General features: G+C 43.4%; 1 protein-coding gene and 1 long non-coding RNA gene across 3 annotated transcripts in view; both read right to left on the reverse strand.

Annotated features, from left to right (window-relative positions):
* Window positions 1–4,481: 4,481 nt before the first annotated feature.
* Window positions 4,482–5,687, reverse strand: LOC118965576. Its single transcript, XR_005052986.1, has 2 exons — window positions 5,091–5,687; window positions 4,482–5,048 (listed from the first exon to the last, which is right to left on the reverse strand). It is a non-coding gene; the product is annotated as an uncharacterized LOC118965576 (long non-coding RNA).
* Window positions 5,688–6,559: 872 nt separating this feature from the next.
* Window positions 6,560–14,690, reverse strand: part of LOC110530834 (CTD small phosphatase-like protein) — a 43,859-nt gene continuing 35,728 nt past the window's right edge. For both annotated transcript variants that reach the window (XM_021614118.2, XM_021614119.2), the window contains 4 exons: window positions 13,698–13,754; window positions 10,222–10,314; window positions 8,401–8,586; window positions 6,560–8,152 (listed from right to left, as the gene is read on the reverse strand). In XM_021614118.2, the coding sequence (XP_021469793.1) occupies window positions 8,027–8,152; window positions 8,401–8,586; window positions 10,222–10,314; window positions 13,698–13,754 (462 nt within the window). In that variant the 3' untranslated portion in view covers window positions 6,560–8,026. The remainder of the gene's footprint in view (window positions 8,153–8,400; window positions 8,587–10,221; window positions 10,315–13,697; window positions 13,755–14,690) is intronic.

Below are 14,690 nucleotides of genomic sequence, written 5' to 3' on the forward strand. Positions count from 1 at the left end.
ACAACAGGACAATGACTCTGAGCACACAGCCAAGACAATGCAGGAGTGGCTTCGGGACAAGTCTCAATGTCCTTGAGTGGCCCAGCCAGAGCTCGGACTTAAACCCGATCGAACATCTCTGGAGAGACCTGATAGAGCTTGAGGATCTGCAGAGAAGAACTGGAGAAACTACCCAAAAACATGTGTGCCAAGCTTGTAGCGTCCTACACAAGAAGACTCGAGGCTGTAATCACTGCCAAAAGGTACTTCAAGAAAGTACTGAGTCAAGGGTCTGAATACTTATGTAAACGTGATCAGTTTTTTTTATTTGTAACAAACTTGCAAAAACATCTAAAAACCTGTTTTTGCTTTGTCATTATGGGGTATTGTGTAGACTGATGAGAACAAAAAAAAATGGTATCCCTTTTAGAATAAGGCTGTAACTTAACAAAATGTGGAAAAAGGTCAAGGGGTCTGAATAGTTTCTAAATGCACTGTATGTGATATCAACCAAGTATAATATGTACATGTTTAATTTGTCCTGGGAAAATGCAATCTCTGATAAATTAAGAAAACAAATGAATTGTTTGTGCTATCAGTTGGTGTCAGTAATTCACAGTTAATCAAATGTTTTTTTATTCAACCGTTACTACCAAATATCTGTACTAATTATGAGCATCGAGTGTGGGGAAATGCACTCATTAAATATTATATTATTTACTGTGTTCCATGGGTCACGTAAGTATTAGACAATGTAGAGTTGGGTACCACTGACTCTAGTCGACAAAAACACATCAAGCTGGCACTGTGTAACCGTGCAGTCCCTCAACTCCCCACTCTGCCCTTAAGATTCTTCCTAATATTGAGTTGCCTCCCCATCAATTAGTCGGGTCATGAACTCTTAGGTGTCCAAAGCGTTCCACGGGGATGGTGGCACATGTTGGGGGCGGCAGGGTAGCCTAGTGGTTAAAGCGTTGGGTTAGTAACTGGAAGGTTGCAAGTTCAAATCCCCGAGCTGTCGTTCTGCCCCTGAACAGGCAGTTAACCCACTGTTCCTAGGCTGTCATTGAAAATGAGAATTTGTTCTTAACTGACTTGCCTAGTTAAATAAAGATTTTTTTTTAAAATGTTGATTCCAATGCTTCCCAGTTCTGTCAATGTGGCTCGATGTCCATTGGACCATTCTTGATCTACACAGGAAACTCAGCAGCGTTGCAGTTCTTGACAAACTGGTGTGCCTGGCACCTACTACCATACCCTGTTCAAAAAGGTACTTCAATATTTTGTCTTGCCCAATCACAAACACAACACAACACAACCCATTTCTCAAGACTTAAAATTCCTTCTTACACCCGTCTCCTCCTCTTCATCTTTGCCAGTGGAGGCTGCTGAGGAGAGGACGGCTCATAGTAATGGCTGTAATGGAATGGCATCAAACACATGGAAACATCGTCTTTCAAGTACTTGATACCATTCCAGCCATTACCACGAACTTGCCCTCCCCAATTAAGGTGCCACCAACCTCCTGTGGTCTACACTGATTGAAGTGGATTTAACAAGTGACATCAATAAGGGGTCATAGCTTTCACCTGGATAGTCGGTCATGCAAAGAGCAGGTGTTGATAATCTTTTGTACTTATTTCGTCCGTCATTTAGTGAAAACCGATTCAACTTGCCAAGGGCTTATCAATCAATTGAGAAAAAAAAAGTACAAAAAAAAAAACACGACTTCTTATTTTCTTAAAAAGGTGCTTTATTGTGACGAGGAAGAAAATATGCTCCAAAATCATAATTAATGTAATAAATAAATAAAAACATTGTACAGCAATGTCCCTCTCTAACCTGCTGGGGTTTGAGAGACTCAGATGGAGTCACAACAGGGCCTGTAATTCAGTCTCACAGGAGGAGTGCTGATCTAGAATCAGTTTAACCTTTTAAAATCAATAATCAACAAGAATGGGGACCTGATCCTAGATCAGCACTAGTACTCAACACTAAATACAGGCCCAGATCTCTCTGTCACTTCAGTCTTCTCTGACGATCCTTTTGCTTCAATCAAACAATGTCTCGTCTAGCCTTACCTTAGCTTTAAACTGCTTAGCAATATATTAATCACAACTGACAAATCAATATCACAAGTCATGCCTGAAGGTATAGGTTGGTTGCTGGTAAGGGCTAGTATGGGTCGGTATGGGCTGGCAGGGGTTGGTAGGGGCCGGTATGTGTTGTTAGGGGCCGGTATGTGTCGTTAGGGGCCGGTAGGGAACGGTATGGGTTGGTAGGGAACGGTATGGGTTGGTAGGGCATGAAATAAATATGCGGTATGAAGGTATGGGTTGGTAGGGAACGGTATGGGTTGGTAGGGCATGAAATAAATATGCGGTATGAAGGTATGTGTCGTTAGGGGCCGGTATGGGTCGGTAGGGAACGGTATGGGTTGGTAGGGGCCGGAATGGGTTGGTAAGGAACGATATGGGTTGGTAGGGAACGGTATGGGTTGGTAGGGAACGGTATGGGTTGGTAGGGGCCGGAATGGGTTGGTAAGGAACGGTATGGGTTGGTAGGGAACGGTATGGTTTGGTAGGGAACGGTATGGGTTGGTAGGGCATGAAATAAATATGCGGTATGAAGGTATGGGTTGCAATTAACATTTTATTACAATTGACAGACGGCAAAGAAATGTTGATAGTGTGGAGAGTACAGGGTGAAAACAAAAACATGGACACTCAAAAGTACACCAATTAGAAGAGAAAGTAACACAAATAATCTGACAAAGAATACCAACTGAACTTCCCTGTGAGTTGAAATCGGAGACTGGTAGAAGACTGTGTTAAACAAGGAGGTGTGTGATCGTGTGTGACTGAATGCAGCGTCTGACACATCATACATACACCTAGTCTTCATGTACAGTAACTAATCATTCAAGGGGTTTCCTTTATTTTAAAAAATTATGATTTTTCTACATTGTAGAATAATAGCGAAGACGTCAAAACTATGAAATAACACACATGGAATCATGTAGTAATCAAAAAAGTGTTAAATCAAAATATATTTTATATTTGAGATTCTTCAAAGTATCCACCCTTTGCCTTGATAACAGATTTGCACACTCTTGGCATTCTCTCAACCAGCTTCATGAGGTAGTCACCTGGAATGCATTTCAATTAACAGGTGTGCCTTGTTAAAAGTTCATTTGTGGAATTTCTTTCCTTCTTAATGCGTTTGATACAGTTGTGTTGTGACAAGGTAGGGGTGATATACAGAAGATAGCCCTATTTGGCAAAACACCAAAGTCCATATTATGGCAAGAACAGCTCAAATATGCAAAGAGAAACGATAGTCCATCATTACTTGAAGACATGAAGGTCAGTCAATCCGGAACATTTCAAGAACTTTGACACTTTCTTAAAGTGTAGTCGCACTATTAATGAAACAGGCTCTTATGAGGACCGCCACAGGAAAGGAAGACACAGAGTTACCTCTGTTGCAGAGGATAAGTTCATTAGAGAGTTATCAGTCTCAGAAATTGCAGCCCAAGAATGTGAGATTTTTGGTTCCAACCGCTGTGGTCTTTGTGAGACGCAGAGAAGTTGAACGGATGATCTCTGCATGTGTGGTTCCCACCGTGAAGCATGGAGGAGGAGGTGTGATGCTGTGGGGGTGACACTGTCAGTGATTTATTTAGAATTCAAAAGGCACACTTAAACAGCATGGCTACCACAGCACTCTGCAGGGAAACGCCATCCCATCTGGTTTGCGCTTATCATTTGTTTTTCAACAGGACAATGACCCCATTTGACCAAGAAGGAGAGTGATGGAGTGCTGTATCAGATGGCCTGGCCTCCACAATCACCCGACCTCAACCCAATTGAGATGGTTTGGGATGAGTGAATGAAAAGCTGGTTGAGAGAATGCCAAGAGTGTGCAAAGCCGTCATCAAGGCAAAGGGTGGCTACTTTGAAGAATCTCAAATATAAAATATATTTTGATTTGTTTAACACTTTTTTGGTTACTACATGATTCCATATGGGTTATTTCATAGTTTTGATGTCGTCACTATTATTCTACAATGTAGAAAATAGTACAAATAAAGAAAAACCCTTGAATGATTAGCTGTGTCCAAACTTTTGACTGGTACTGTAATGTGAGGTAAAAGAGTTCTGATTGAAAACGTAATTCAATAGATGTCGTCACCAACACCAGTTTTCTCAAAGTGTGCTAGAGATGTTAGTCATCACAGAGAGAGAGAGAGACGTTACCGTGCTGAGAGAAGACAAATTAAAAACACCAGCTGGATAAAAATTGGTAAAATGGGAAACTTTTTCAAAACCAAATACTGACAAAGGTAACTAGAAAAATATCACAATGATATGAACAACAGTTTCAGAGAGAGAGAGAGAGAGAGAGAGAGAGAGGTGAAACCCAGTAACACTTTCTATTACACTAAAGGGCATTCATTGCATTACAAACAAGTAACATATTGAAAGCATGACACCCATATCATCAGCAAGAATACACAAACATTATTATTTAAAATGTCCATGTCAACAACCACAGGTTGACAATATGGTACACCAAGACCCCATAGGAGCTACCAACAGTAGCCTGCCTACCAAAATCACTAGTAGCGAAAACCTTAAGGTCTAAACACACTGTGCCAACCATTAAAAGCAGCGGGTGACCGTCCTATTGCCTCTGAACAGATCATCATTTTCTGTTCCATTTCTCGAACGAATCGCACCGCTCGTCGACACCCAGCAGGTGATCACGTGACCACCTGCTGCTTTTACCCATTGGTCAGGACATTGTGTTTCTTCCTGGTCTATGATGTTATAGCTAGACTAGATACCTTGGGATTCATGACGGAGAATTGCTTTAAGGCATTATTACCATGCCGAGGTATCCTGCGGTCCTTTCGCAGTGCTCCGAGTGTTACCACAGAACCTGCATTCACTGTTCAGACTCCTACACAATGAGATGGGAGAGACAGGAGTTTTCCCTAACCTAATCAGATCAGAGAGTCAAATCAATCAGCTTTTAGTTTCTTTGCATTCCATGTATGGAACAACCTACAGAGTTCTCTACAACAGGATGTCCATGTATGGAACAACCTACAGAGTTCTCTACAACAGGATGTCCATGTATGGAACAACCTACAGAGTTCTCTACAACAGGATGTTCTGGGGCCTCTCGGCAGTTCAACATGTTGAATGGGGACCACCTTGCTGAGGAATGTGATCGTTTTTTTCTTGAAAATGTATTTGTAAATTGTTGAATTTGTATTGTATTTTGTAACGTGCTAAAATAAATCAATACAACAGGCCCTAGTAATAGCCAATAACAACAGGCCCTAGTAATAGCCAATAACAACGGGGCCAGAGTATTTCCTGATCAAGTCACATGGTATGGGGGGGGGGGGGGGGGACACTCTGTCCTAACACTGACCCAGGTTGAGTCTCCTGAAAGTTATTGCCCATGGTTACAGTACTGTTTCCGTGTGTGTCCTCAGGACTCAAGTTAGGCACTGCGGTGAGGAGAAACATGGCACTCTACCCATTAGAATACTGTACAACATCAGGACTGCATCCCAAACTACACCCTAACTCCAATGTAGTGCACTACTTTGGACTATGGTCCATGGTCAACAGTAGTGCACTAAATAGGGAATACAGTGCCTTGCGAAAGTATTCGGCCCCCTTGAACTTTCGGCCCCCTTGAAAATTATTCAGCCCCCTTAAGTTAATACTTTGTAGCGCCACCTTTTGCTGTGATTACAGCTGTAAGTCGCTTGGGGTATGTCTCTATCAGTTTTGCACATCGAGAGACTGAAATTTTTTCCCATTCCTCCTTGCAAAACAGCTCGAGCTCAGTGAGGTTGGATGGAGAGCATTTGTGAACAGCAGTTTTCAGTTCTTTCCACAGATTCTCGATTGGATTCAGGTCTGGACTTTGATATAAGATTTGTGCAATATACGACTGATTGTTGTCCTATGGACAGAGTCTCCCACCTCAGCTGTAGATCTCTGCAGTTCATCCAGAGTGATCATGGGCCTCTTGGCTGCATCTCTGATCAGTCTTCTCCTTGTATGAGCTGAAAGTTTAGAGGGACGGCCAGGTCTTGGTAGATTTGCAGTGGTCTGATACTCCATCCATTTCAATATTATCGCTTGCACAGTGCTCCTTGGGATGTTTAAAGCTTGGGAAAACTTTTTGTATCCAAATCCGGCTTTAAACTTCTTCACAACAGTATCTCGGACCTGCCTGGTGTGTTCCTTGTTCTTCATGATGCTCTCTGCGCTTTTAACGGACCTCTGAGACTATCACAGTGCAGGTGCATTTATACGGAGACTTGATTACACACAGGTGGATTGTATTTATCATCATTAGTCATTTAGGTCAACATTAGATCATTCAGAGATCCTCACTGAACTTCTGGAGAGAGTTTGCTGCACTGAAAGTAAAGGGGCTGAATAATTTTGCACGCCCAATTTTTCAGTTTTTGATTTGTTAAAAAAGTTTGAAATATCCAATAAATGTCGTTCCACTTCATGATTGTGTCCCACTTGTTGTTGATTCTTCACAAAAAAATACAGTTTTATATCTTTATGTTTGAAGCCTGAAATGTGGCAAAAGGTCGCAAAGTTCAAGGGGGCCGAATACTTTCGCAAGGCACTGTAGGGTGCCATTTGGGACGCACTCCAGATCACTGGAAACAATGAGAGGGATACCATGGCAACAGTGTACCACTGGGGGGGGGGGGGGGGGGGGGGATTTGTATGGGTTACCGCCTCCCGAAGGATATTTTTTGTTTGTTGCTAGACTTATATCCTATCCATGTGTAGAAATAAAATGATAAAGTTAAAAACTAGCAGACTAAAATAATTAACTGGATTGCTAACAAAGTAGGATTCATTCACTTCAAAACATAACTGAATGGCATTCGTTAACTGGCAAAACTCCTTAAAATAGACTGAGCTAAACCCCTACTTAGATTTTAACAATTGAAATCACTTTTTTGGCAAAAACGAATAAAAGAAATACATAGAAAAATGTTGGCACAAATTCAACTATGGTTCAGGATGTTTTTCCCAAAATTCAGCCTAATTGCTATGTAGAAAGTTACATATTCCTTTGCTTCTTAAAACAAATGAACCATAATACACTATTCTAAGGTATAGTGAAGACAGCAAGATAAAGAGAAAATAAAACGCTTATATGGTGTCAAAAAGAAGAGGAATATAACGTGTAACCAATACAAGGTAGGACAACCTCCTAAAATAACAACAGTGGTTTGTTATAAAGAATCATAGCGGTCTCCATTTTAAAGTATAGACAGAATTCAATAAAAAGACTGAAGAAGTATTCTGAAAATATGCCATGTACAAAATATCTCCTCAGAACCACATTCAAACAAGGCACTTCGTTCGGTAAGAAAAGGAAAACAGTAAATCACAGTCCTTTCAAACTACCAGACACTCTCCTGATGCATAGCAACAATACAAGGACCTAATACTCAGACTGAATTTATCGGTTATCTTCACAACAACAACAACAACAACAAAAAAACAATTTCCACACAAAATATAGATTTTTGGTTAAAAGTAACAACTCTGCCTGTTAGTCGGTGTCACAACACAAGACTAGAGTTTCTTCCTTTGCGTCCATTCCCTCAAATCAAAAACGCATTCTGCCACCCCATACAAATCTTCTAACCGATGATGTCACAGTCGAGCTTCCTGGTTCCGCCACTGTGCTCCATGGGAGTTGGAGTATTCTCCACTCTGACTACAGTGAGCCCCCAGCCTCTAGGAGAGGATACCATAGCGGAGAGAGGTGTACTGTTTGGGGTGTCTGGTGTTGGGTTACACACTACAATCCCACAGTGTGACTCCAGGTTGCCTCTAGGGGACAGAGGACGGGAAATCTGTCTAAGCCTGAGCGATGGTGTGTCGTTAAAGAGGCAGAGTGAGAAAGAGAGAGAAAGAGAGAGAGAGAGAAAGAAAGAAAGAGAGAGAGAGAGAGAGAGAAAGGTGGGGTTACCCTGGTGCTACCTGCCCCGGAGGTTCTGCAACACACCATACACCTCTTCCTCTCTGCTTAGGCCCTCGAAGAAGGGCAGCAGGTCCTGTAGCTCTGTGTCGCTCAGATCATCAAACCACGACTGGACCGGCACCTGAGGAGACAGACAGCACATGCTGGTTCAGTTGGGTCTACTGTGTGTAATGGCTTTTGGTTCCGGCCCTGCACTAAACACACCTGATTCAAGTGATCAACGTCTAGATCAGCAGCTGATTAGAAGAATCGCGTGTGTTAGAGCAGGGTTGGAATAAAACCTGGCGGAGTCAGTAGCTCCAAAGGAAGATCACTAGGCCAGTGGCAGGAGAGTTGTCTGCTACACACAGGCGTAACTAGCGAACTCACAGCGTTCTCGGGGTGGAAGATGTAGGAGGCAGGAGAGTTGTCCAGTATGATGACGTTGCTGAGCTCTCTACCCAGCCTGCTTAGGTCCTTAACATAGTTCCCCCGGTGAAACACACATGACTCCCGGAACAGACGGGCTCGGAACACACCCCATTGGTCCAGAAGATCCGCCACAGGGTCAGCATACTGGACACACACAGGGTCAAAAAGGTTACTACTACAGGTCAGGGGTCAGACATCAAAAGGTCAAAGAAGACACTGTACAGAGATGGAAGCAGGAAGCTCTGAAGCTACCACTAACTAGCCTGTTAGTGCAATCATGCTATCAAACCTTTGGCACGAAAAGGAGTGACATGATGGCACAAACAGACTAGTACCCAGGCTAGACTAGCACATCTTAGTGATTTAATGCAGCTGCTTACTGACATGGTTGGTAGTCTCCGTAGGACAGGGAGATCCCACTACTGATGGGTAGGAAACTTTGAAAATGGGAAACGCTCAGTTACCACACAGACAGTTGACACTTGCCCAGACAGAGATCGGCTCAAAGAGATGGACAAGAGGAGGGAGTAGATAGATATTAACACAGGAAGACCAGAAGGGAGTAGATAGATATTAACACAGGAAGAACAGAAGGGAGTAGATAGATATTAACAGGAAGAACAGAAGGGAGTAGATAGATATTAACACAGGAAGACCAGAAGGGAGTAGATAGATATTAACACAGGAATAACAGTAGGGAGTAGATAGATATTAACACAGGAAGACCAGAAGGGAGTAGATAGATATTAACAGGAAGAACAGAAGGGAGTAGATAGATATTAACACAGGAAGAACAGAAGGGAGTAGATAGATATTAACAGGAAGAACAGGAGGGAGTAGATAGATGTTAAAACAGGAAGACCAGAAGGGAGTAGATAGATATTAACACAGGAAGAACAGAAGACAGGAGGAACAGAAACCAAAACAATGAGAACAGAGCCATGCCCCAAATGGCACCCTATTCCCTATAGTAGACTACTAGAGTATGCACCCTATAGTGGACTACTAGAGTATACACCCTATTCCCTACAGTGGACTACTAGAGTATGCACCCTATTCCCTATAGTAGACTACTAGAGTATGCACCGTATTCCCTGTAGTGGACTACTAGAGTATGCACCTTATTGTAGACTACTAGAGTATGCACCGTATTCCCTATAGTGGACTACTAGAGTATGCACCTTATTGTAGACTACTAGAGTATGCACTCTATCCCCTATAGTGGACTACTAGAGTATTCCCCCTATAGTAGACTACTAGAGTATGCACCCTATTCTCTATAGTGGACTACTAGAGTATGCACCCTATTCCCTATAGTGGACTACTAGAGTATGCACCCTATTCCCTATAGTGGACTACTAGAGTATGCACCCTATTCCCTATAGTGGACTACTAGAGTATGCACCCTATTCCCTATAGTGGACTACTAGAGTATGCACCCTATTCCCTATAGTGCACTACTAGAGTATGCACCCTATTCCCTATAGTGGACTACTAGAGTATGCACCCTATTCCCTGTAGTAGACTACTAGAGTATGCACCCTATAGTGGACTACTAGAGTATACACCCTATTCCCTACAGTGGACTACTAGAGTATGCACCCTATAGTAGACTACTAGAGTATGCACCCTATAGTAGACTACTAGAGTATGCACCCTATAGTAGACTACTAGAGTATGCACCCTATAGTAGACTACTAGAGTATGCACCCTATTCCCTATAGTAGACTACTAGAGTATGTCAGACAAGGGACAAAGGATTCGAGTTGCTGAAAGTACCTTTGCGAGACTAGCCGTGAAGAGAACACATTCAAACAGCTCTCCCATCTTCTGCAGGAACTCATCCACATGAGGTCTCTTCAGCACGTACACCTGCAACCACAGATTAATATAGGATGATTCAAAACCAAAAAAAAACATGTGTTTTATGTGAGAAGTAGGCATTGGTCTGAAGCAGGAAAATAAAGGACATTCACATGAGCACCACAATGCCTACCCCACCCACGCTCTGCCAAGGTTTTTCAGCACACAGCTTTAACCTACTACAGAAGCTACTGTATATTGGTCTAGTGCACTTCAAACAGTGTGTACGCAGGTTGTTTAGGATTCAAAACATCTGTATATTGGTCTAGTGCACTTAAAACAGTGTGTGTGCAGGTTGTTTAGGATTCAAAACTTCTCAAACAGCCTAATCATCTAATTTCCTTGGTTTTTACACCAGTAAAACACAACATTATTACACAACATTATAATACATCATAACACAGCAATACAAGTCAAGTAAAAAGTACACAAAAATAACAAATGGCAACAGAAATAATGCAGTTGTTAGTATTTATTTAACATTAACAGCTGATTTTACAGAGGGAAGCGGGGAAAAAAACAAAAACAGAAACCCATTTAAGCCAATAAGGAGAAGTCAGGGTAAATGTTCCAGTTCTCTTTTAACAAGACAATATGAGGAAGGAGGAAGTTCCTGGAAAATACACACAATAATCACCATGTAGCCTACCCATTGAACTGTTTACATACTGTGGCGTACAGCAGGTCAGCCACCAGGGGGAGACTCGTCGAGGCCTGGTGACAGAAGGAGGATACATCACGAGGCGATGGCTCCATCTGCTGGACGTGCCAGGTCACGACGGGCTCTCTGGCCAGGACTAATTGGGGATTGGTGAGTAATCAAGGGCTGATTGCTCACCAGCTGTACAAGTCCCATAAAGCTGCCAGAAGGGCAGCACACAGGGGAGAGACTTGGGGAGGGAAGGACTCCTGTATATTTGGGGATGGTAACAGGAGTGAGTTCAGTGTTTGATCCTCACAGGATACAGCAAGACCTGATCCTGGAGAGGGTCTCTTGGGGGGTACAGTAAGACCAGGAGCCCAGAAGACGGAATCCTGGAGAGGGTCTCTTGGGGGATACAGTAAGACCCGGAGCCCAGAAGACGGTATCCCGGAGAGGGTCTCTTGGGGGATACAGTAAGACCCGGAGCCCAGAAGACGGTATCCCGGAGAGGGTCTCTTGGGGGATACAGTAAGACCCGGAGCCCAGAAGACGGTATCCCGGAGAGGGTCTCTTGGGGGAGACCTATTCTTTTGGACTATTATTTGAATAAACACCTTTGAAACTGAACTAATCCTACTCTGTGTCAACGTTTTGACCCCCAACCCCCTGGTCTGCCACAATACATTGACTTGTCACATTAGGTGGCACAAACTCCTCTGTGTTCTGCGCCAGTAGAGGGCCTGTGCTACCTCTCCTCCATTGACATCCTTAGTCATCGGTCATCCACCTCAGTGGAAACGTCTTGGGATTAAACCCAAGGGGACGGCACTGGTTCGGCAGATGCGCAAATTTAGAGGTGAATGTTTCCCGGGACGACGGTCTTCTCTTGATATCGCGCAGAGGAAGAGCTGGATGTTCCGGTGAGACCAGAAGATATATAAAAAAAAAAGTGTGTAGAGAGATCGTGGCGCTCCGTCAATTAGCTGGTGTACGCATTTCAGGGAACACAATCCTCCCACTTTGCCATTAAGCAGCGTGTCCCTGGGATGTAGCGTAGGAGGTGGCGCAGTAGTACACACACACACCAGTCTCTGTCCAATGGTACTCAAAGATGCTCTTTTAACATCGTGTGTGTGTGTGTGTGTCGGGACTGTGTGTCTCAACTACGCACGGAAGAATGGTCGTAATGTCTCCTCCTAGAAGTGAACCCAGATCCCATGGCGGTGCGGTTAAAACAAACCCGGTCGTGAACGCATCATCTCGACACGATTTAAAAATGGACAGTCTGGTGATGACAGGAAGCGTTTGTTATCACTCACTCACTCACTACTGAGCATTTATTTATATTGCTTGGTAAAAATGTTTTATTGTTGATGTGTTGAAAATAGTCACATAGCTAACCAAGTTAGCAAGCATGGCATTTTCTTTTAACTGCACAAAAGGTCATGCAGGCAAGCAATGGTGTTGGTGTTATTTAACCTGGGTGCACCTGTACCTGCACCTGAAGTCAGCTTTTCGAGAACACGTTGAAAAGTAACGTGACACAATTTGGAGTTTTGTATTTTGTTCCTAATGCTAACGACCCTGTGAAAAATACGGTATGTGGTTCTCGCTAATGACCCAACAGCTCATGACGAGATGCGGGGAGCGTGTTGTATACCTCCCAATCCGATACAAATTTGCAAATCAACTTTGCACAGATATAATAGTAGGGAGATTTGAATTTAACACTGAGCTTCAACCAATGCCATATGATTACACCTACAACCAGTGTTTTTGGGTCATACACCTGAAACCAGTCAGAATTACAACAACTACAATCACTGATCATACACACATTAAGTCAAACAATCAGACCACTATCCTCTTCCTCTTTCCCAGACCAGTAGCCGCCAGTAGCCGCCACCCAGTTCACTGATCATACACACATTAAGTCAAACAATCAGACCACTATCCTCTTCCTCTTTCCCAGACCAGTAGCCGCCACCCAGTTCACTGATCATACACACATTAAGTCAAACAATCAGACCACTATCCTCTTCCTCTTTCCCAGACCAGTAGCCGCCACCCAGTTCACTGATCATACACACATTAAGTCGAACAATCAGACCGCTATCCTCTTCCTCTTTCCCAGACCAGTAGCCGCCAGTAGCCGCCACCCAGTTCACTGATCATACACACATTAAGTCGAACAATCAGACCACTATCCTCTTCCTCTTTCCCAGACCAGTAGCCGCCAGTAGCCGCCACCCAGTTCACTGATCATACACACATTAAGTCGAACAATCAGACCGCTATCCTCTTCCTCTTTCCCAGACCAGTAGCCGCCAGTAGCCGCCACCCAGTTCACTGATCATACACACATTAAGTCGAACAATCAGACCGCTATCCTCTTCCTCTTTCCCAGACCAGTAGCCGCCACCCAGTTCAAGTAATCATGAACAGGCCAACCAGGATACACACAGCCTATCCTGGATTACTTGAACTGGGTCACAACCTTTCTCCTCCTCCTCCTCCTCTTCCTCTTCTTCTGGAGTTGAGCTCAGAGGAACTGGGAGCAACAGTGGAACATTTGGTCGGATTTTGAAAGACTTGTGAAAATATAAAACTTAAAATTTGTCTTCTATAAAAGTAAAATTGGTCATTTCTGACAACACCGTTGGAGACGCTAATGACTCCGGTACACATAATCAAATAACCAGTATTTAAAAGTGAATAAAAGACAGAGACAGTAGTGATCCTACAGTACCTGATGAACTGTGCCATCTATCTCCACGGGGACTATGAAGTCAGCATTGCTAATGGGCTGCAAGAGAGAAGAGATAAAACACAACATGTCAGAGTGTCTCAGACACTGCTCCACAGTGGTGTAATACAACAGTCACACAGCAGAGGGAGAGCTTGCACAGTGCCATAGATTTTAGGCTAGCACACCCATTCAGTCGCCTTCAAGAAAGGAAAACTAATCTCCTCCTGCCCCCTTAAGTATTATTCTCCTCCTCCTTCCCCTTTTCTGACAAAACAAAATCTCTATTTCTCTCTGCCTTTCTCTCTAACAAACTATAGGACAGAGAGACAGAGAGAGAGACAGAGAGAGAGACAGAGAGACAGAGACAGAGAGAGAGAGAGACAGAGAGAGAAACTGTACCAAGTAAAAGAGGAGGAGAAGAGGGGGATTACGAGAAAGATATTCTGGATAATGACACCAGAGGCCAAGCAAGGTCACTGTTAGTCAGTCTCTCTGAACTACAGTCTATCCCAGCTACTGCTGTTGACTCTCTAACATGGAACAGAACAGTCTCTACTGCTGTTGACTCTCTAACATGGGACAGAAGTCTCTACTGCTGTTGACTCTCTAACATGGGACAGAACAGTCTCTACTGCTGTTGACTCTCTAACATGGGACAGAACAGTCTCTACTGCTGTTGACTCTCTAACATGGGACAGAACAGTCTCTACTGCTGTTGGCTCTCTAACATGGGACAGAACAGTCTCTACTGCTGTTGACTCTCTAACATGGGACAGAACAGTCTCTACTGCTGTTGACTCTCTATCATGGGACAGAACAGTCTCTACTGCTGTTGACTCTCTAACATGGGACAGAACAGTCTCTACTGCTGTTGACTCTCTATCATGGGACAGAACAGTCTCTACTGCTGTTGACTCTCTAACATGGGACAGAACAGTCTCTACTGCTGTTGACTCTCTATCATGGGACAGAACAGTCTCTACTGCTGTTGAC

This window comes from Oncorhynchus mykiss, chromosome 8 (genome assembly GCF_013265735.2).
Source record: "Oncorhynchus mykiss isolate Arlee chromosome 8, USDA_OmykA_1.1, whole genome shotgun sequence".
Taxonomy (NCBI): domain Eukaryota; kingdom Metazoa; phylum Chordata; class Actinopteri; order Salmoniformes; family Salmonidae; genus Oncorhynchus; species Oncorhynchus mykiss.